The sequence below is a fragment of the Rhamphochromis sp. 'chilingali' genome (assembly GCF_963969265.1).
Source record: "Rhamphochromis sp. 'chilingali' genome assembly, chromosome: 1".
Classification (NCBI taxonomy): domain Eukaryota; kingdom Metazoa; phylum Chordata; class Actinopteri; order Cichliformes; family Cichlidae; genus Rhamphochromis; species Rhamphochromis sp. 'chilingali'.
In genome coordinates, this window is record NC_137929.1 from 2,257,244 (window position 1) to 2,280,525 (window position 23,282).

Below are 23,282 nucleotides of genomic sequence, written 5' to 3' on the forward strand. Positions count from 1 at the left end.
CAGCATATAGAGAGACGAGACGACGAGGCTGCAGTTACAGTGGTGCAAGTAAACAAACAATAAATATAAGAAGAGTAAGAAAATAAATCTACACTTTAGGACTCGGGGTAAAGGATCAATAACAATTTAAATTTATAATTTACAGTTTGATGATTTAAAATCTCACACAACCCGTCAAAAGGGGCGGGGCCGGCTGCTTCCAAGTAGAGCACATTTCATTTATAATGATGTAAATCCAAGCCCATCATGGATTCACGATCTGAATCCTGGGTTGTGTGAAATCCCAGAAATCAACCTTAGACAAAGTGAATCTGTGAACTAAGGTGTAGGTCTGTTAGGTTAATTGTGCTGATCCTCGGGTTGGGGGATTTGTGTTTGTACTGGGGCGCAAAATTCAAACCAATGGAAGATGGACAATAAAAGTTCAAAGCCATCAGGTGCTCAGGTTAGAAAAAAGAGAAAAGATGCAGGTAAGCAGACGTGTGATTGGATAATGGCAGCTCATCCTGAACCAATCAGACTAAACTCCAAACAATACATTATGTTACAGATTTTAATATTAATTAGTCATTGTTACTTGTTGATTTGTCCTTTTCTCATTGTGTGACGAATTATGACGACTGTTTGGTAGCTGTTATTGTCTCTCTCTCTCTCTTCATGTGTGTTTCTCTGGTGAAACAATAGTTTTGTGTTAATGTTAGGGCTGCACGATTTTGCATAAAATGAGAATCACGATTTTTTGGCTTAGAATTGAGATCATGATTCTCTCATAACAATAAATAAACATAAAACAACAAATGTCTTACGTTTTGTTGTTGCAGCAAAATGTTGTCCTGCTTGAAATTCCGTCTCCACCGTTGCTCGACGCTGCGTGTACAGAGCAGGTAGCGCAACAATAGAAAAATAGTTGCGGGACGGCACTGTGTAGCGTTTGTCTAGGGTGTTGATCGTTTTCCTAAATCCCTCATTTTGCACAGTGTTGATGGAGCCATATCTTTGGTCAGGTGATAAGTGATAGCCTCCGTAATGTCTTTGTGCCTGGGGGAGTTCGACGTGTATAGGGAAGCGCTGTATAAGGTTCCCGTTATTGATGTTTGGGTGGTTGACCGGGACGGATTTTCTCCTGTCACTTTCTCGTCATCCCTGACGTGCTCTCCGTTGTTTTTTCCCTGCTAATTTTAGCATCACACGGCACAGCTTCTGTATCACGTGGTATAAGGCTCCGCCCTTGTCATCTGTTGAGCAGGAAGAGTGAGCGCTTGTTTTCATGCAGAGTACGTCCCGGATCAAAATGTGAAGTTTTTCAAATCACAACTTCTTTAGTTAATATCATTTCAGTCTCAGACAATCTCGTTTCTCTTACAGAGGTTGAATGCAACTTCTGCGGATGGCGGTACCACACAGTGTGCGTGGACTTCCCCTGCACAGAAGGCAACTACAAATGCTGTGAATGCTAAATAAAAAGAAAAAAATGATCCCTGTTGTCTTTGCTTGATGATTGGTTTGAGTCTTGACAATCCACATTGCTGGCGTTGCATCTTTCAATGCCAGCAATGGCAGGTATCAGTGCTCAAACCTTTTGTGTTTGTTTTCAACAAGTTGCCCACCTCGGGAAACAAACATGTGTTCTTTTACTTGTCAGATGAACATATGAGACACTTTGACTCTTCAGTGCAGTGTGGAGCCTAACAAAGATCTGTTTTGTGTCCCAGCTGATCAGCAGGAGGAGGAGAGTCTGACGGAGCAGCAGAGGAACATTTTCAGCTACTTGGACTCAGCTCAGCCACTACAGAGGAAACAATGAGCTCAACACAGAAGGTGACAGACAGAGCAGGACCATATGACCAAAGATATTTATCACCATATACATTTGAACATTTGCCATAACGATGTAGCTGACGATAGAATTGACACCAGACAAAATACTTTACAGCTGCACAACTTTATTAAAAACCCATCAATGTATTTTCACTGAAACAAGCAGCTGTTGTTTATGTGCATTAAAGTTATATAAAAATGTAACAGTGCAAATGCAAATTCCTCGCTGACAGTTTAACCAAAAGGCGTTTCCAGTGGAAACTGGCCGACACATCCTGAGCATAACCATGTATAATATCCACTAAACTTCAGAAGAGGTTATACAGTCGTGGCCAAAAGGTTTGAGAATTGCATAAATATTGGAACCTGGAGAAGTTGCTGCTTAAGTTTTCATAATACAGATTTGTACTTTATTTCAAATTGAACCTTTAAAGGGGCATTTCTGGACTTTTAAAGACCAGTATGTTCCTATAGACCAAATATTTAAAGACCAAAAATGTTCTTCTCTCTTCTCTCTCCTTGTTCTCTCTCTATTTCTGAGAGTGTATCATGTAACACTATAGATCAACTTAGCTCAGAATATATAAAGCATATAAACAGTTACAGCAATATGATGCAACAAACACAGCAGCTACTGATCCAAAATACTCAAAGCTTCATAGAACTGAAACCAACATTTATTTTTAGCTCCATCCTGCTGCTGATACAGACTTTAGGTTTCTGAACATTAAACTTGTTGCTGCCTTTCATAGTGTGTAACTTGAAGGCCCTGAGTACTTTCTCCCACACTGAAAACACTGGGATGATCACATTATTTGAACATTACCTAATAAGACTGATTCAGCACAGACAGTTATGTTAAACTTTCCTAGCAGTCCTTCACAAACAGGGAACAGTCTGTCTATTGTCTCCATCTGTCAGCTGCTGCTGGCTCTTCCTCCTCATCTTCCTCACACACTGCTGAGTTTGTCCTGGTGGATCATCAGGGGTGCAAAGCCTCACAGATGATGTGCAGCAGTGGCTCCCTCAGTCTGTCCTCACTCTGGACACTTGCAGTCGTCACACATGGAAATCAAATGTGTGATAAGCTGCAGGATTCAAACACAAGTGTAACTTATAAACACATGTTCATACTTTTATTCCACAATCAGAGAGAAAGAAACAGAGAGAGAGTGCAGGACAGACAGACAGGTGACAGTCTCAGGTGTACACACTGCTACACAACAGCACCAGAGAAGCAGGATTTAGTGTTTGTGTTATTACGAGTGTAAACAAGAAGAGTTCCAGATGGTGCAGTGGACACATGTGTGACTGCTGTGATTAAAGCATCTTTCTTTCAGCTTAACGAGTGAACCGTCAGCTCGTTCAAACACACTTTAAAGTGCGTTTGGCTCAACACCACCGAACAGAGGCAGCAATATAACACAGCTAACATTAACAGTGCAGTGGATCCTGCTTGTGCCGTGATGTTCAGGACTGCAAACCGAGCAGCATCACTGACTTTCAGCTTGTTGTGTTTGTGGATATATGACTGACTTTAATTATCCACAAAATCATCACATTCTCTGTCAGATTAAGGTCGACTATTGAACGGCGTATATTTTAAAGGCTTTAAAACCAAGTTAACGCTGAAAGTACAAACATCACTAATGTCACATAACTCTGCCGACAAGGCATAGCTATGGCTATGAAATGCTCTTTGTGTATCACTTCTTCATTATGAAAGATGTCATTAATGCACTAGTAATGTCTCATCTGGAGTATTGTTCAATCATTTGGTCAGCAGCTAATAAGACAGATCTTAACAGACTTCAGTTAGTCCAGAATAAGGCGTCCAGATTAGTGTGAAGATGTTCATACTATACTAATATTGATAAAATGCATAATAACCTTTCTTGGCTTCCTGTACAGGCTAAAATATTCTATGGCTTACTTGTAGTTCTAAAGAAAGCAATTCTGTTAAACACACCACATTTATTCTGCTCAGCTGCAGTATCCAGATGAAATACATCATCATATTACACAGTTTTCAACAAACTGCAATTTAGTAAATGCTCGAGTTAAAAGTAACGTTTTGTAAAACTGTTACATTTAGAGCAACTTTTAAGTGGAATAAGTTGCCTTAAAAAATTAGAGAATTATTCAAAACTTCAATGAACACTTAAAAGCCGATTTACAGAGCTTTTAGTTGTTGTAAATATTGTAAGACACGATTTGTTTTTGAAATTTGTGTAATGTGCCTCAATGTTATTGATATTCATCATCAACATCATCAACTTTATTTATAAAGCACTTTAAAACAACCACAGCTACACAAAGTGCTCTACATTGGAACTGTAAAATAAAATTACATGAGATATAAATAAAACACAAATAAAAGAAGAGTGAAATCATTAATTAAATAACTACTTCAATTAAAAAAGAAACTAAGTCTCACTGAGGTTAAAAGCCAAGGAATAAAAGTGGGTTTTAAGACGTGATTTAAAAGTGGACAGTGAAGGGGCCTCTCTAACATGCATGGGCAAATGATTCCATAACTTTGGAGCCACAATAGAGAAGGCCCCGCCCACACTGAGCTTCCTCCTGGATCTCGGTACCTCCAGGAGCAGCTGGTCAGCTGACCTGAGAGACCGACAGGGTGTGTGGAGATGAAGTTAAAAAGTTTAGAGCCAACCAAGCTTTAATGTCATCTAGACAAGTCAAGAGAGGTTTTATGGAGATGCCATCCATGTGTTTTAGTGTCAAATAAATTTGGCAGTCATCGGCATAACAATGAAATGAGATCCCATGCCTTCTAAGGATAGAACCCAGAGGCAATAGATACAGTGAAAAGAGCAGTGGCCCTAAAATTGAGCCCTGTGGGACGCCGCATGACAGAGGAGCAGAAGACGATTTGTAACCGAGAAGGCTGACAGAGAAATATTATTATTATTATTGATTGCTTATATTTTAACAATTGTGAAACCTCACTGTGGATGTAAGAGTGAAATTATGTGGATATCTTGAATCCACTTTATTGTGTAATATTTTATGTGAGTATTTGACGGAAGACGAGCAACATCTGTTGTGGAAGCTAACGGGGTTCCTTTAGAATAAACAAACATAGGATTTATTATCACTGAATAATTCTGTATAAATCTATACAAATTATAGAAATATGTAATAGGAAACAACAAAATAATCTAAATTATAAAATAGTGTGTGTGTGTGTGTGTGTGTGTGTGTGTGTGTGTGTGTGTGTGTGTGTGTGTGTGTGTGTGTACAATCAGGAGGGATGGGCATGATTTTAGTGTTTGAACAGTCATGAATTATCTTTAACAGCAGGTTGGATGTAATGTGTTAGAACTACCAGCAGGTGGGGATAAGAGACCTTTAAGGTGTTTGGTGCCACGCTCCACCTTCAGGTTTAAAACTAGTGTTAATGGAGTTTGAAGGTTGAGTTTGTTCCACGACTGCATTTCACTCACTGCCTCTGTTTGTATCTCTGTCACTGCAGGACCAACATGGAGCCAGAAGTCAGCGCTCTCAGAAGGCCGACAAACCTCACAGAAGAAAGGGAGAGACAAAACACACCTGTGACAAGTGTGGGAAGGGTTTTACTGAGAAGGGTTACCTAAAACAGCATCAGGTCATCCACACTGGAGAGAGACCGTTCAGCTGTGACTTGTGTGGAAAGTCTTTTTCCTTGAAGGGTTCCCTAAAAACACACCAACTCATCCACAGTGGAGTTAAAGCGTACAGCTGTGATCAGTGTGGCAGAGCTTTTACTCACAGTAGCAGCTTACAGAGGCATCTAGTTACCCACTCTGGAATTAAGCCATACAGCTGTGACGAGTGTGGGATGGAGTTTACTCTGAAGGCTTCACTAAAACAGCATCAGGTCATCCACACTGGAGAGAGACCGTTCAGCTGTGACTTGTGTGGAAAGTCTTTTTCCTTCAAGCGTTCCCTAAAAAGACACCAACTCATCCACAGTGGAGTTAAAGCGTACAGCTGTGATCAGTGTGGCAGAGCTTTTACTCACAGTAGCAACTTACAGAGTCATCTAGTTACCCACTCTGGAATTAAGGCATACAGCTGTGACGAGTGTGGGATGGAGTTTACTCTGAAGGCTTCACTAAAACAGCATCAGGTCATCCACACTGGAGAGAGACCGTTCAGCTGTGACTTGTGTGGAAAGTCTTTTTCCTTGAAGGGTTCCCTAAAAACACACCAACTCATCCACAGTGGAGTTAAAGCGTACAGCTGTGATCAGTGTGGCAGAGCTTTTACTCGCAGTAGCCACTTACAGAGGCATCTAGTTACCCACTCTGGAATTAAGGCATACAGCTGTGACAAGTATGGGAAGGGTTTTACTGAGAAGGCTAAACTAACACAGCATCAGGTCATCCACACTGGAGAGAGACCGTTCAGCTGTGACTTGTGTGGAAAGTCTTTTTCCTTGAAGGGTTACCTAAAAACACACCAACTCATCCACAGTGGAGTTAAAGCGTACAGCTGTGATCAGTGTGGCAGAGCTTTTACTCAAAGTAGCAGCTTACAGAGTCATCTAGTTACCCACTCTGGAATTAAGGCATACAGCTGTGACGAGTGTGGGATGGAGTTTACTCTGAAGGCTTCACTAAAACAGCATCAGGTCATCCACACTGGAGAGAGACCGTTCAGCTGTGACTTGTGTGGAAAGTCTTTTTCCTTGAAGGGTTACCTAAAAACACACCAACTCATCCACAGTGGAGTTAAAGCGTACAGCTGTGATCAGTGTGGCAGAGCTTTTACTCACAGTAGCAGCTTACAGAGGCATCTAGTTACCCACTCTGGAATTAAGGCATACAGCTGTGACATCTGTGGAAAAACTTTCAGCCAGAGAGGGAGCCGAAATACACACCTACACATTCACACCAGACATGATGTGTACTGCTGTGAACAGTGTGGCAAATACTTTACAACAGACGCACAGTTACAACGACACATGTTTACCCACACTGAGGAGAGACCTTATCAATGTGACCTGTGTGAGAAGACTTTTAAATCTCCACGTCACCTGAGACAACACCAACAGATCCACACCAGAAAGAGACTCTACAAGTGCAGCTACTGTGAGGTATGTATTTATATTGTTATCTTGTCATTTTAGCCTGACTGTTTGGAACAACTCTGCTCATTAAACTTTGTTAGCATGTTAGCAATTCTACTGCATGGAAAAGCAGCTCTGAGTGATTATTCAGATTTTCCTTTCAGTTATGATTTTAGTATTACTGTAGTATTATGGTGGTAGTATTGTAGTTATTGCAGCCCAGTAAACTGAGTGTGTTAACTGAAACAGTCAAATGTAGTTGGACGTCTGCAGAGATGCTCTTTATTTCAGGCGACGTTCAGGATACAAATGTTGAAGGACTGACTTACACTGTCTTTGTGTCTTTGTTTAGAAGCAGAGCGGCACAGATGGATCCAGTTCTCAACCCTGTCATCACTGTGGTGGTGGGAAAGACTTTCATTGTGACCTCTGTGGAAAAACTTTCAGTCGGCAAAAGACCCTAAAAGTACATCAACGTAGACACACTGGAGACAAACTGAAATACTGCAAAGAATGTGGGAGAAGCTTCACCACAACACATCACTTAAAACAACATGAACTGATTCACAGTGGGGTTAAAAAGCACCTCTGTGATCAGTGTGGGTCATCCTTCACCACTGCATGGAAGCTTAAAACACACAAACGAGTCCACACAGGAGAGAAACCACACAAGTGCAGACACTGTGAGAGAAGCTTCTCACAGTCAGGTCATCGTAACACTCATGAACGTGCACACATGGAAGGAAACTACAGCTGTGACCAGTGTGACAAGAGCTTCAGGAATCTCAGTTCATACTCTGCACACAAACGATCCCACGTTACTAATAAACTGTTTCACTGTTACCAATGTGCCCAAACATTCACCTCATTGTCTGCTCTGTGCAAACATCAGCGCGATCACTCACGGCTGAAATCACTCCCATCACTGGATCACAGTGAATCTGAAGACACAGAAAGATCCTCTGATCAGAGTCAAAAAGCTTGAGATCAGGCTCCACAGAGTTCAGATAGAATCATTTAAACTTGTGTTGAACTGAACTGGTTGCTGGGCTGAACTTCTACATAATACAGATCTACATGGGATCTTCTTTTCTGTTGTTTTACTGAGTCAGTTTTGTCCTTTTTTCTCTGTCCTGGTTTTGCTCGTCTGTAAATGATTGAAACTCAGTCAAATAGTTCATTGTTCTCCAGCAAAACGTTTTGGAAACTCATGTCTAACAAAATGAAAAAAAACCCCTCCTAAAACAAAATAATGACTCTGGAAAGCTGGTCTTTGGTCCCCCCATTTCTGGGACATTTGAGACTTCCCTGGTGAAGGCACAGGCTCCTCGACACGTAAACAGCTGCAGGAGAGAGAAATCATGTAAATGTATTTGCTCGGGTATAAATCACCCAGCGATAGTGTTCTAGGGTTAAAGAGAAACTACATTTTCTAAGAACTGTCTGACGTTCACCTCTCACTCTCAGAAAGTATACAGACTTTCTTTGATTCACTAGTGAGATAAAATGCATTTCTTGGACAACTTGACTTTGACATATTTGTTTTCCAGGAGCAAAGGTCTGTTTATACTGGCGAGCGATGCAGGCAGGAAGACTCTTTACACTGTGACTGACTAATCAATCTCTTCATCATGACTTCTGCTGTCGTGGTTTTAAACCTGCGCAGTGGAGAAAAGAAGCTGAAAGAAGCTTCCTGCAAGTATCTGATGTGTCTTTAAAGAACTAAATCCTCCTCATCCTCACAGATACTCCCTCCTTAACCAGTTTCTTAAACTAGCTAACAGGTGGAGCGACACCACTGCGTACCAAAGGTTATAAAGTTAACCACACAGCAGACACTCTCGGTGCGTCAACTGTGTGGAATCGAGTTGTTCTTGCATTAATACACATACTGAAGGAACTGCCATGAGAAAGGTGAACTGAAGCTTTGATGCTAAAGCTAAGAACCTTTTGTTCACACTGGCAAGTGTTCAATGTTACCATTTATGCCAGTTTATTAATAAAGTACTTTTAAAAACAGCAGCAGGGCTGACAAAAGTGCAATAAAACCAAAAATCTATGAAACAGCAAATAATGAAATATTTTCATTTCAAGACCTTTTTATTAACTCTTCTCCGGCCTTCATAGCACATTTACTTGTCTTACACTCTTTCAGTTGATATGAGTGACCAATATCTAATTCATTAGCTCACTAGTGCTTTACTGTTATATTCAGTCTGCTGACTGAGATCAGGTGACATTAAAAAAATCGCTAGTGAATGAAATGTGAAAACAAAAATCATTGTGATCAAAGCTCTCTTGTTTGCTCTGAGGCACTAAAGCTGCACAGGTAATAAGCTTCTTGGCTTTAAGTGAGGATTTCCATTCGTTTGCAAGCAAATGAAGAAACAAAAGTTTGTACGGACTTTAGCGCCCTGTTGTCCTCATGTGTGGACGTCACATTTTGGGATGTTTAGACCAAAATACAAAGTTTTGCTCCACAAGGACCTGATTTGCACTTACGAGGTCATTATCCTGCCTCTGTTCTGTCGACATTTAAAGTGAATATCCTCATATGTGGATCTCATTTCTCTCAGAAACAAAGTTCTGGTAATTCTTTGTTTGTACATGAATCAGTTCCCAAACAGCCCAAATAGCAAAGAGACTTTAAAAATGCATGAAAGAGTTCAGGTCTTAGGAGGTTAAAGCTCTAAAAGAGAAACTCCAGTGAAACAAGTTGAGGTGACCACGTGTGTGTTGTTGTCACATGTTACTCTGCACGCCAGCAGGTGCCGACAGGTTAATCTGGCCCTGCTTTGTTTGTCCTTTTGGAGCAAAAAGCCTGTTTTTCTTGTGTTTTTAACAACATTTGATCATCACGTTGCTGATATCGTCTGATCTGCATCCCAACTGCTAAGTTTGTGTTATTTAGGTTGTTTCTTTGAATGTTTCTCTTGCTAACTGTCTGAGGTTCACCTCTCACAGAGTGAACATAATTCTGCCCTTGTAGGATTAAACTTTGTGGTTGCAAAACCGTCCATTTGTTTACCACAACTGACATGTTTCTGAATCCATCCCAGAGCCGAGGGTTTGTGTAAGTGGGTTTTTAGTGTGGGTTTTCGTGCTGGCAGGGAGGCAAAAGGTGACTTCAGTGTCTACTATATAAAGAGGCAGCAGCTTCCAGATCTTCATCTGTGTTCTCCTCCGTCATCATTTCACTCATCACATGGCTTCACATCTCAGCCTTCTGGGAGTGGTGCTGTGGGTTTCTGCTTCTGAAATCCCACCTCAGGCAGACTTTGATTTACAGGCAGCAACAGTCATCCATAATGGTTCTTATTTTACCGCCCATCTAGTTTCATAACCACATGTCCAACTTAGGGTTGCAGGAAGGGGAGCTTCAGTACATGTTCACGTACTGTGTTGTGTGATATACTACAAGTGTTTGTCCCATAAGTATTTGGACAATGAACTCTGCTGTAGCTGTGTCTCTGTCCAAAGTAAAACAATCAGGATGTGTTGAAGTGCAGAATCAGAGTTTTAATTGGAGGGATTTAACAAAAGAACTGCTTTAACTGCTTCCTGGCTGCGTTCAGCTGTTACTCACAGGGCACCACAGTGGGTGACTGTTCATGTGTGATTGGACACATTTTTAGGCCTGATGCCATTTCTGACACAACCCCAAAGAGATGTTTTGTCTCCTCCTGAGATTCAGCCGCTGAGCTTCCACTTGGTAGGCAAATGTGTAAAGAACTATATTCAGGGGCGTTTTTAGCCCGTTTTGGGGGGTGCTTCCCAAAATGGATCAAAGCACCCCCAAAGATTTCTTACTTTTTTGACAATATTTGGTGTTTGTGTGATACACTACAAAAAATATAGAAAGTATACAGTACTTGGTTGAGATCTTTTAACAACAGAAGTATAGATAACCCCCCTCCCAGAATGGTTTGTTCCAGCTCTCCCCTGCTCTGGCTCTGGTGACCTTTGTGGCAGAGAGATGGTGGCTGAGACGCAGCAGAGCGGAGGTGGAAGTGCCTGGCTTAAAACAGGACATGTTAGCTGCATTTAACCTTCAGTTACTCTTTATATAGTTGGTAGGAGTCAGACCATGTTTCTGTTTACCTGAAAAACATTACACCAGGTAACCTGCTGTGTTAAACGTGTTTTCTGACGATGTTTGTCCGTAGCTGCTGTTGTTACCACTGTCCTGTTTGAAAAGGAAGGAATGAGAGAAGCTGCTCACTTTGTCATATGTGCCGATATTAAACCCAAGGTACTTACCAGGTAACTGACTGGATTCCCATTAACCTTATAACTCCTGTTGTGTGTGTGTGTGTGTGTGTGTGTGTGTGTGTGTGTGTGTGTGTGTGTGTGTGTGTGTGTGTGTGTCAGTCAGGTTCATAATGGATATAAGGACGTTTTTCCAAAAAATCAGCAACATTCAGGTAAAAATGAAAGAACAAATGATCCGTCAATAAAGGATAATGTTGGATCAGTGTTTCAGTATTTATGTCTTTTATTTGATGTTCATGTGTTTGGTTATTTGCCTTTTGGTTGAAAGTACACTGAGGGAGGACTTTTTTATTAGTGGTTTCAATAGTATTTTTTCATATTAATGTAATTTTTTCATCTAATACAATCTATTTGTGTATGATTATCAGTTCAAAGAGGGAAAGAACAAGGTCAGGAAGAATCAGGTAAGGAAGCAGACAGGGAGCAGTGACAGTTACAGCAGAAACTGTTAAACTGCTTGAGAGAGTTGATCACCAAACACTGATAGATTTGCCAACCTGAAGGTGAGGTTAAAATAAAAGAAACAATCTGCAGAGCCATGTTAGTCGTGTCTGCAGTGAAGAGCTTTTTATACATTGTACCATAGGCACAGTTGCCTCCATTTTTATAATTGTTTAAATTAATATTTTGTACATTTGTACATTTCAAGGACTCTATTTTTGGAGTGTATGTTTATGTATCTGTATTATATTATACGAACACTTTAAAAGTCTGTCCAAAGAATCACTCAGTTTACTTTTTACTCACTATGAGCATCATTCATTATTCTCCCCAGTAATTAAGGTCAGGATATGTATGTTTTTATTCCAATCCATTCTTCTTTTGCAGCGTTTAAATAACATTGATCAGATTTGATGGTTTTGTTACAAACTTTTCAAAAACTGTTTGATTAGAGTTTGTTTTTAGAATTGAATATTGATTTATTGATTAGCATTCAAATATCTCAGTGAAAACAATAAAGATCTACCACAAAGCAAGAAACCGAGACAAGGCTAATCAAAAGGTACTGGCTGAAGCATGTTTATTAAATTGTGTTAAAATGTACAAAACAGTGATGTCATGTTTTGAGACTTGATGAATTTAAGAATCTTATGATTTAATACAGAAATTTGCAGACTTGCGCAGAGAGGGTAAAATTAGGATGACTGATAACGGAGACGAAGACAACAGACGACGAGGACAGGAAGGAACAGGGGTTTAAATGCACCAAGGAGACAGTCAGAGAGAACTCGGGACAGCTGGAGGCATGTAGGGATGCAGGGACTGACAGAGACAGGGAAGAAGTCTCATCGTGACGAGTAAAGTTTATCTTGCCTGGCTGGGCAGCTCTCTGGGTGCTCAGCACCCCCAAAGCTCTGATCCTAGAATCGCCCCTGGTTGAGACGCATTTTCTCTAAACACCGGGTCTCTGTGGCTTTTAAACACCTCAACACGCTGCACCAAAAACTGGTCCACCCCAAGGATCGGGTCCCCCGACACAAACAGAGTAACATAGTGTACGCTGTTAAGTGCAGGAGGATTGTCAGGATTTATACATCGGGGAAACCAAACAACCTCTGGCTACAACACAGAAGAGCCACCTCGTCAGGCCAGGACTCTGCAGTCTGTTTACACCTACAGGCCAGTGGACACTCTTTCAATGATGAGGATGTAACATCCTGGACAGGGAGGAACGCTGGTTTGAGGGCGGAGTCAAGGAGGCCATTTACGTGAAAAGGGAAAGACCATCTCTGAATGGAGGAGGGGCCTAAGGGTCCATCTGTCACATCTTACATGCTGTGATTGCAGCCATTCCCCAACTCTGTGAATGGGACTCATGGACATGGATCAGTGGTTGTTGATCGATGGTCATGAGAATCTGCATGATTAAGATGAAGGAACTGACCTCAGCCCCAGTGGGCTGGTTTCAGTCATTATGCAAATGTCCTGTTTATAAGATTGAAACCTGCAGTCAGCTGAGACTGAAGACGTCACCTGATGATGACGACACGTTTCTCTCACAAAACGCTGCGTCCAGATGAACAGAACCAACTTTTGGAGACTCGTCTCTTGTACTGACTCACAGTTTTGTGTCTCTTGCAGCTGTTTCATCGGGCATGTTTGTTGTGACCCAGAGTCCAGATGTTTCTGTCATGGAGGGAGAGACCGTAAGCATCACCTGCTGCTGGACAAGAACGTCTGAAAGATTCAGAGTGGCCTGGCTGAAAAATCAAACAACAATTAAGAGAGAGACCAACGCAAATCAATCTCCAAGTGTCTGAAAAAGGAGGCAAAGACTCATCTTTGAACATTTCAAACATCAGAGGATTCAGGAACACACATCTGTAAAGTGACTGTGGAGATTCCATCTTTAACTGTGTCTAAAGGAAATGGGACCATCATCACAGTCAGAGAGAAGACGGTGAATAACAACAACAACAACAACCACACAGACTCCAGTGAGTGAACACGTTCAGTTTGGTGACCAACACGCCTCCAAAATATGTCAACGTCACCTTTTACAGATTAAACGCTGTCACATGAAAGTCTAGTCTGTCACGTGTCTGTGCTGTTACCGTACACGTGGCAGCCTTTGGTCGTCTGAAGGGACGATTAATAAACATTGAATCCTCCAAACCAGAGCGATGAAACTACCTGAACGTCTGTCAGCTGAAAACCTTCAAACTTACAGACGTTTGTGACGACTGGCTTAGAAAAAACTTTACAAACTTGTTCAGCGTTTTTGGTTTTGTTTTAAATTTATGTGATGATTCCAAAAACACTGCTGATTAAAAATGAATGATTGACTTTTGACTGATTGTCTCATTTAATGAATTAATTAATACTTATCATAGTAAACTCCTCTGGGTTACCATGGTAACACGACCAGTAAAGATGCTTTGGCATGCAGACTGGAGCAGCAGGGATCAAACCACCGACCTTTCTATTGTCAGGTGACCTGCTCCACCTCCTGAGCCCCACTTCTCATGACAAATGACTTCCTTTTCTTTTATTCTCACTGACACTTGAGGATTGATCATGTTTGATTAGAGCTGCTGCTTATTCTGCAGCCACAGGATGTGCCGAGGCTCAGGGAGGGGCAGCCATGTGACCAGTTCGGCTGAGAGAAAGAAGACATCAAAGACGTGCTGTGGAAGAGCCAGATATGAATAATAACTCATGATTAAACACGTAGAGGTGTATTAACACACAGTGAGTGAAGAAGAAACACCCAGTGCATCATGGGAGTCCCCCAGCAGCCTACACCTATTGGGTGGTTGTTACATGTACAAGATTCAAACTTGTGATTTGAACGAAATAATTTCATGTTTCTGTGGTGAACATAATTAAATCATGTAGCATCTGCATGAAATTCAGACACTTAATTCTTGTTCTTGTTGAGATGACAGGATACAATCTAGTCAGAGTGGTTCGTTACCTGGACTCACGAAGTTCACAAGATCACATTAGATGTCAAACTGCAGGAAAATCACTGGAGTTTTCAGCAGCAGACAACTACGCCCACAACAACAGATTTCTTTGAGTGTAACTAAGGGAGGATCCAGGGTCACCTGGTCCAGCCCTAACTATATGCTTTAGCAAAAAGGAAAGTTTGAAGCCTAATCTTGAAAGTAGAGATAGTGTCTGTCTCCTGAATCCAAACTGGAAGCTGGTTCCACAGAAGAGGGGCCTGAAAACTGAAGGCTCTGCCTCCCATTCTACTTTAACCCTTAGATGCACACGTGGGGTCAAAAATGACCCCAGGGGTTGTTTTTCTCCAAAATCTTTAAAATGCAAAGTTGTAATATATTCATATTCCAGGTATTCCTCATAAAATATGTTTGTAACATGAGGCCATTTGCATTTTTATTTATTTTTTCATTAATTAAAAAAATGCAGTTTTTGTATCACTACCCCACTCTTCCACAAGTGGGGTTAAAAATGACTCCAAGCAGTTCCTATGGAATCTTCTATGAAACTTTCATTCTTAGCAACTCTGACTGTTCCTCTTACTCTTCTGATGGATCAAGAATTAATTTTTGCACAGTAACGTACATGATTTATAGTCAGGGCTGCACATAAGTGGTCCGCAGGTGTGCATTCGCTGTCAAAATATGAGCATTCCCGGAAATTCAGAGAATACACGCTTCTTTTGCGGTGGAGGAGCACCTGTCACGGTCCTGGGGCTCCTGACCCAGCGTTTTTAGTTCTTTGTGATGTTTGTATTTTTGTACTTGTGTGAGTTATTCTATGGTTTCTAGTTTCGATCCCTTGCCCTTCATGTTGCTCTGTGTCCCCTCTGTTCTGTGTAAGTCTGTGTCTGCATGTTTGAGTTCCCCTCTGTGTCTCTCGGTTCTTAGAGTCCTCCGCCTTATGGTTTATGTCTCTGTGTTTCTTAGCTGCTGTCTCCACTGTGTCAAGTTCGCGTCTCTGTGTGATCCTTCCTGTTTTACTTTGAAGGTCCGTGTCTTATGTGAATGTGTCCTGCTTTGCTTGTCTCGTCAGTCCTGATTTCTCCCAGCTGTGCTCTCCTTCTGTGTCTCATTCCCCTCGTTACTCCCCAGTGTATTTAAACCCTGTGTTTCTCTGAGTCAGTGTCGCGTCGTCTCTCTTGCTGTGTGTGATTCTCCCCGTGTCTTCTGGTATGTGTTATAATTAGCATTTCCCAGTTTAGTTTTGCATTGCTTGTGTTCTGTTTTCCAGCAATAAAGCTGTGCTTTTGAGTTCAAGTTCTGTCCCCGTGAGTTTGCGTTTGGGTCCAATCACTGCCTGCCACACAGCGTTTCATGACAGTACGATGTGACCACAACATGGACCCAGCAGACTTACCCGGGGAGAGCAATCTGATACGTGTGTAACGCCTAGTCGAGTGGATAACCCACACTTCAAATACACGGGCAAAGATTGTGGGAATAAATGCTATCGAAGCAATCCTCGGAGGAAATTCCCATCTCCGCCAGGTCAGAGGATGTGTGGACTTATTGGCCAATTTGAGGCGGCGCGAGCCCAGCAGCAACAGACAACAGCCACCCTGGAGCAGCCACGTCAGCCACACCGGCCGGATGTGGTTTTGCCCGGCCCTTCGGAGCCGTCTGCAAGGAAGAAACGACGATCACGCCGCCAGCGCGCCACCCCACAGCCGGACGTTCGGACTTGTACATCGCCGGCTGTGGTGAGTAAGGACTCTGTTTCTGTGTCGAACCGTGGGACTATTCGTTCAGGGGTTGTGTTTTGTGCTACGGATGGTAATGTGAACAGTTTATCAGCTGCCCAGCCTCCTGAAGCTCTCTTAGCTGCCCAGCTACAAGCTGCGTCTCCTGTGTCCCCGCTAGCACAGCCATTAACTCCACCACAAGCTCCATTTTCACCTCTACCATCGCTTCAGTCATCAGTTCGGTCTGCCGCTCAGTCACCCTTAGCTCCATCTTCCACACTACCACCTGTTTCTCTTCCGCCACAACCATCACTACACTCAGCCATTCAGGCTGCTACTCAGTCAGTCATTCAACCTATAGCCCTGCCATTAAGACACTCTGTAGCTGAGCCATTATCCATCCAACCCGCAGCCAATTCAGCTGCTCCTCCACCCGTTACACCTCCACCACAACCGTCACTGCAGTCTCCAGTTCAGTCCCCTGCAGCTCAGCTTTCCCCAGTGCAGTCTCCAGTGTCCCCAGTGCAGCCTCCCTTAGCACAGTCATCCACTCAACCACCAGCACCACAACCATCACTACCTCTAGTTCATTCCCCTGTGAAGTCATTAACTCCACCACCTACTCCACTCTCACCACCACCGTTACTACAGACATCAGTTCAGTCCCCTGAGCGGTCATTTACTTCTCCACCATTAGCAGCTCAGGTCCCCGTGTGTCCAGCAGCTCAGGTCCCCGTGTGTCCAGCAGCTCAGGTCCCCGTGTGTCCAGCAGCTCAGCTCGCACCTGAACCTTTGGCCCAGTTCCCCGTAGCAGTGCAGTTTTCTAGCCAGCTTAACTTTGAGCCCGGGGTCCCAATTCTCTCTGGCTCTACATCAGCTCCTGCTGGAAGCTCGGATGAGCTCATCCAGCACTCCGCGGCTCCCGCGCCGCCATCTACCTCGTCCGCTGGGGGTTCCAGTGAGCCCAGCCAGCACCTCCTCGTCTCCGCTGGAGGGTCCGAGGGGCCCGTTCAGCCTCCTGTCTCCGCTGGAGGGGCCCGTTCAGCCTCCTGTCTCCGCTGGAGGGTCCGAGGGGCCCGTTGCTCCACCAGCGTCATCAGCTTCAGCGTCGCCTGGTCCAGCTCCAGCGTCATCAGCTTCAGCGTCGCCTGGTCCAGCTTCAGCGTCGCTTGGTCCAGCTTCTGCTTCGGCTTCATCAGCCTTGTCTGGTCCTGCCTCGCCTGGTCCTGTGCCCACCGAGCCTCGGCCAGTACGCCTGACACTTAAGAACCGCCGCTGCCTTCCGCGCGGCCAGCCACCTGAACTGCTCCGTCGTCTCCTTCGCCGCAGCCGTTGCCGTCCGCATTGTCGGCCCCCTGAACTGCCCTGTGTTTGGGCTGTTTTCTTGGGCTCCGGTGTTTGCTGTGCTCCGCTTTTGTTATCTAAAGTAACACGGCTGCTATGAGGCCAGCTAGGATCCCTGTGGCCCTACAAATGATCCAGGACGGATGGGATGAAGAGCCCATTGGAGGCATTGACTCAGAATCTCACATCTAAGATATAGAGGACCCAGACTATTGCCCCCCCACTGAACAAGGCCTGTCAGATACAGAGGAGTCCTCTGAAGAGGAAATAAATATTTAGTCTAACAGAATAAGCCCCTCTTACTGCTCTAGCCACAATATTCTGAATTAGTCGGCCAGGGCTTGCACCTGGGTTTAGTACTTTCTCCCCACTAAATGCATGGAAGATGTTCATGTCTGATAATTTAATAGAAGAGGTGCTGTCATACACAAACATGGAGGCACAAAGAGAAGCCACAGACAGGGGAAAGAGTGGAAAAATGTAATCAAACATAAGCTCCTGGCCTTCATTTGATTGACCATTCTTGCAGGAAGTGAGAAGAACTGGGATGTACCAGTCGGTGTGTTTTTTGGGAGTCCTCTGCATAACCCATTGTTCAAGGCCACTATGTCAATTCAAAGATTTAAAGATTTCGCCGTTTCTTGCACTTTGAGGACAAGAGGACCAAAGCCTACCGACTGAAAACAAACCACATGGCAGCTTTCTGCTACATATGGGACCTGTTCCTGGTCAACTGCAGGCAGAAATTCATCCACAGTGATTGTGTTACAGTGGATGAACAACTTGTGCCTTTCAGAGGGAAGACCCAGCTTCTGCAGTATATGCCGAGCAAGCATACAAAAGTGATACAAAAACTGAAAATTAATGAAAAAATAAATAAAAATGCAAAGGGCCTCATATCACAATCATGTTTTATGAGAAATACCTCAAATATGAAAATATTACAACTCTTCGTTTTAAAGATTTTGAAGAATAACAACAGAGTTTATAGCAAAATGCATTGTTTCTATTTGGGGTCATTTTTGACCCCACTCGTGGAAGAGTGTAGGTATTGGTAGGTTGTGCATCCAAGGGTTAAATACTCTAGGAACAACAAGTAGGCCTGCAGTGTGAGAGCAAAGTTCTCTAATAGGGTGATATGGTACTATAACAGGGGTCCCCAACTCCTGGACTCCGGTCCAAATCCAGACCCCAAGAGGATTTTGTCCGGATCACAAAGCAGTTTCTCATTTACTGTGTAGTTGGATAGTTTCTTCCTGCCGGCTGCCGTGGCGGACTTTTGAACTGCCGCGACACGCAGCTATGCAGGTTAGCATCATGCTGGTCCACTCTCCCAGCCAGCTGTTGGCGGTAATGCACCACCAACTGCCAATAAAACGACAAAGAAGAACAAGCTATGTGGGTATGTGAGTTGATAGGTTACTGTCTTGGGCGCTTGCGCTTGCTGAGTGGATGAGTAAAAGAAGATGGCTTTGTCAAAAATACTTATAAAGTTATAAAGAGTGGAAATCGGAAGAGCTGTTATGAAATCAAACATAAGAACTTCAACCAAAGCTGTGCGCCTGGGTCTGACGGTAGAACAAGAAGAATAAATGAGGTATGAGCGGCTACACGGCTGATAACAGTCTGTGACAGCACAACAGCATACGAGTGTTCACTGTGAGCACGGTGGACTTTAGGAGGACACAAAAAGACTTTCACTGACTGGAAAATGATAAAGAGTGAAAGGAAGCTGCAGCAGAAACACTTTTTAGTTTGGAAGAGAAACAATGTAACACTTTTAGATGGAAACAATGTAAAGTGCAACAATTTACCTTCAATAAAAAAGAAATCCTTACTAAAACTATAAACATTTGAACCGTTTGATACTGAAACATAAAATGAAATAAACTCCATAAACAATCAAAATGAATTCAAACTGATCAGCAACATTAACTCAGGAGCACAATATATGAAACACTTTAACCTACAAAACAAAAACGAATCAAACAGTTTGTGCTGATTTCTTTCTTTGATCAAAATAACAAAGTCAGCATTAATGGCTCCGACGAGCACGTTTTGCAGTGCACAGCTTTTCAAAGCAGCTTTGAAGCAGGATCATGCAGCTCTCAGCTCCTGCTCAGTGTTTAGCTGGGACCTGGACTTGGTCTGCAGCAGCAGCAGAGAAGCCTCACAAAGATGAGACTAAAGGAAGAAGAACGCCCAGAGCCTGCTGCCCTCAGAGTGGATACTGCTTCTCTACACTCAGCCAGAATCCACTCAGTGTCTGTGATGTGAACTGCAGTCTCAGTGTGGAGTCAGACGTCAATGAACTGGTTCTGCTCTGCAAAGCTGAAACCAGTTGGAGCTGGTCATGCTGGGAACTGTTTTCATGGAAGTCCTTTTAAAAGTATCCCATCAGTGATGAAATATGCTGCTTGATATATGGAGTCACTGAGGCGGCATCATCGTCAGTAGTGTCAACAAATTCATGCAGGTTCTCCAATGAATCTGTGTCTCCTTCATCGAGTCTCCTGCCCCACACTGCAAGCTTTCAGTGACAGAGCTGATCTTGTGACCTGAGGGAGGTTTTTATCTTTCCCTTGAAGCTGTAGATTTACTTCATTTCCAAATATGTCACTCAGGTAGGCCAGTTTTGCCAGGAAGCTCTCATCACTAACTCTGCGACTTCATACTTGTGCTCCTGCTCCAAAAACATCTGATCTGCTCTCTGAGCTCAAAAACTCAGGACAAGACTTTTCCTGGTGACAGCCGCCTGGCTTCACTGTGAAACAGCACAGCTTGATGTTCGGCTCCATCTCCTCACAGACAGCAGAGACACTCTTGTTTTTACTGGTCTGGTCTTTATAAAACCGACTACACCAATAATTTCAGTCATAACCTCACTGAATTCAGAGGAAAGCTGCTCTCAGTGTGAAACACTCCAGCAGAGGGCGCTGTTAAGTCCTTATTGTAACACAGTTACTGTGTGCAGTTAGACTTCATACATAATCTGCACTTATTTCCATCAGACATGCTGTCAGTAAATGATTGGTTTCTATTGATTCTACTTCCTGTTGACTCGTTTGATGACAGTGAAACAATCACAGCTGATTGTGTGATGATGTAAACTGTCACTGTTACATTCAGTGTGTGTGACATAATGTTAGTGCAGGCTGATAACAGCCTGGTTCTGTTAGAAACACATGAACGTGTCCATAGATCAGTGTGTGTTTAACATGAGAGCTTCAGCCCTGCTGATGTGTTAAATAAAGACATGCAGGAAAACTGATGAGACTCTGAAATAACTCTTTATATTTATAATGTAACTCTGCATCAAAAGAACAACAAAGGATCCCAGACAGGTTTCTGTGAACAAAGACCATTCTGATGTTTCTGTGTTTCTAACACTTTGACATTATTAGTAAACAGACTGCAGTGAGCAGCATTTATAAAGAGCTTCTATATAAAGATATGACAGCTGTTTGACAAGTTTATCACTCTGTGTTTGGACCTGATCAGTCCAGCTGTTTACTTGAAATATGTTCATTTTGGGGTGGGTACAGTTTCCTCTGCGGTGGGTAGGGTGGGCTGCCCCGGGTCCTGTGGGGCTTGGCAGTGCTACCGTAGGCCCCGGTCTGGATGGACCTGGGCTCCCTTGCCTTGGTGGGTACCAGAGGACGGGGGTGCCTACTGGGGTCAGCGGGGGAGCTGGCCCTAGGGAGGGGCATCCTCCCCTCCCTCCTTTTCCTCCCCATCCCCGGCTACCTCCCTCTTCCCGCTCCACCACACTCACCCATACAGGTAGGGCCTTGGGGTGCGGGTGTGTCACAGGAGTGCAGGTGAGACATCCCCCCCCCCCCCCCCCGTCCCCTTCTGGCCACCTGTGCCTCAATTTTATCTCACAACTTAGACATCCACATTACTTACACTCTCATAACACACACATATATATAGGGCCTTGAGGGTGGGCACATTAGCGGCGTCCAGTGGACAGTCTGTGTACTCAAACCTACCTCTGGCGCTGGTGCCCACCTCTCAATTTTAAATCCATGTAGACATTGAGGGTTCTCGGGAGGGGCCATGCTAACACCTGCTGCTCTCTGGCAGCAGCACCATTTTTTAGTTTTAAATGCACTTTAGAGCAACACGCAGCAACACTACACATGAGCGGGAGGAGGGAGGTATGGGGTCTTCACACACCCCCGTTCTCTGCTAGCCATCGGGGCGGGGGGGCTGGGAGGAGATGTTGGCTGTCCGATTGGCCTCCCTGCTGCTGCGGAGCCTGGGACGGTCTGCTTGCCTCCACCCCGGGGGGAAGGGTAACATCTCTTGGGTCTGGGTTCTGCTTCCCCCTCTGGGGGCGAGGGTACCTGGACCCGGGGTATAGAGTATGTTTGGGGAGTGTGATTGTGTGTACATGTCCATTTATGTCAGTCCTTACGTTGGGTGAGTGCTGAGTGTTTGTATATGTGTGCATGAGGGTGGGAACGCATGTTTGTGTCTGTGTGTGCCTGTTTGTCTGTGTCTATATGTCAGGTCGGGTCTTAGACTCCACCTCTCTGGGAACTCCCAGGCCCTCCAAGGCCTATCTCCCCTCACCACACTCCCTGCTGGTGACTGATGCCCTCAGGGGTCGGTGCATTGGTGGTTCTTGGTGTCCGGGGCTGGGCGCTCAGGTATGTACCGGCTCACTCCCGGTGGCTACCTGGCGGGGCCTGGCGCCTGTTGCTCGGTCAGGCCTCCTCCGGGGTGTGGGGGGCCCTCGGGCCTCCGGCCTCTGGGCCTGCGGCTCGGTTCACTCTGGCACAGCCGGCTGCCGGCGGAGCCGTTGGGCACGCTGGTGAAGCCCCCTCTAGCTTCTGCTCGGTGGCTACTGGGTGACGCCTCGTCTGGGGATCCTCAGCCCTTCCCATGAGGGTGGCACAGATGCCCCTCCGGTTGTCCTCCTTGGGCTCTCGCACTCTGGGGCCTGGATCTCCTCCATGCCTGTTTCATGCCCTGGGGGACGGGGCTATGGCTCGCTACATCCTCTTGCAGACCATTACATGTGGAAACCATTTGAATACAAGCGCGCTGATCCACACAGGTGTGCACACGGGTGTTCACTGTTCGTAGACTTAAATTACACCTTTCTTGGCTGCTACTTCAAAGCACATTGTGCGCTGTCTGTCCTGCGTGCTGCACAACACATTATTTGACCACAAGTGTCTGTGAAGGTTCTCAGTCATCCAGGTCATCGTAGTCAAAGGAGCCTCTGTCAGCTAGAGCTGGGCGATAGAACGATAACGATATGTATCGTGATATAACTTTTACTCGATAGAGAAATTAAGCTATCGCGATAGACCTCGCCGCTCTTGTCCTCTTAAAAAAAAAAAAAAAAAAAAGGTCAGCCAATCCAAATTAAGTAGCGCAGAGCCGAACCAATCACAGCCGCAGCGTCACGTCACGTGACTTGTTACGTACAGCACAAGTGCCAAGCCGCACGTGTGTTTGTTTGGGAAGCAGCCAGCGGGTAATGGAGGAAATGAGTGTGCCGACTAGAAAATTCAACCGAGCGTGACCGAAGAAAAACCAGATGATGGTTCCAATGCCGGAGAGATTGTCGAACGGAAGAGCCATAGAAGTTCCGTAGTGTGAAGGTATTTCGGCTATTTCAAG

General features: G+C 44.2%; 1 protein-coding gene across 5 annotated transcripts in view; it reads left to right on the forward strand.

Moving 5' to 3' along the window:
• The window catches only part of LOC308397476 (uncharacterized protein), a 41,880-nt gene extending 29,717 nt beyond the window's left edge, over nt 1–12,163 (forward strand). For 2 of the 5 annotated variants that reach the window (XM_080883398.1, XM_080883397.1), the window contains exons 2-6: nt 1,183–1,274; nt 1,366–1,431; nt 1,713–1,818; nt 5,315–6,919; nt 7,245–12,163. In XM_080883398.1, coding sequence (XP_080739524.1) covers nt 1,801–1,818; nt 5,315–6,919; nt 7,245–7,877 — 2,256 coding nt within the window. In that variant the 5' untranslated portion in view covers nt 1,183–1,274; nt 1,366–1,431; nt 1,713–1,800 and the 3' untranslated portion in view covers nt 7,878–12,163. Of the gene's footprint in view, nt 1–1,182; nt 1,275–1,344; nt 1,432–1,712; nt 1,819–5,314; nt 6,920–7,244 lie in introns of all 5 variants that reach the window. The other 3 variants (XM_080883401.1, XM_080883400.1, XM_080883399.1) reach the window with 2 other exon arrangements.
• The last annotated feature ends 11,119 nt before the right edge of the window (nt 12,164–23,282 follow it).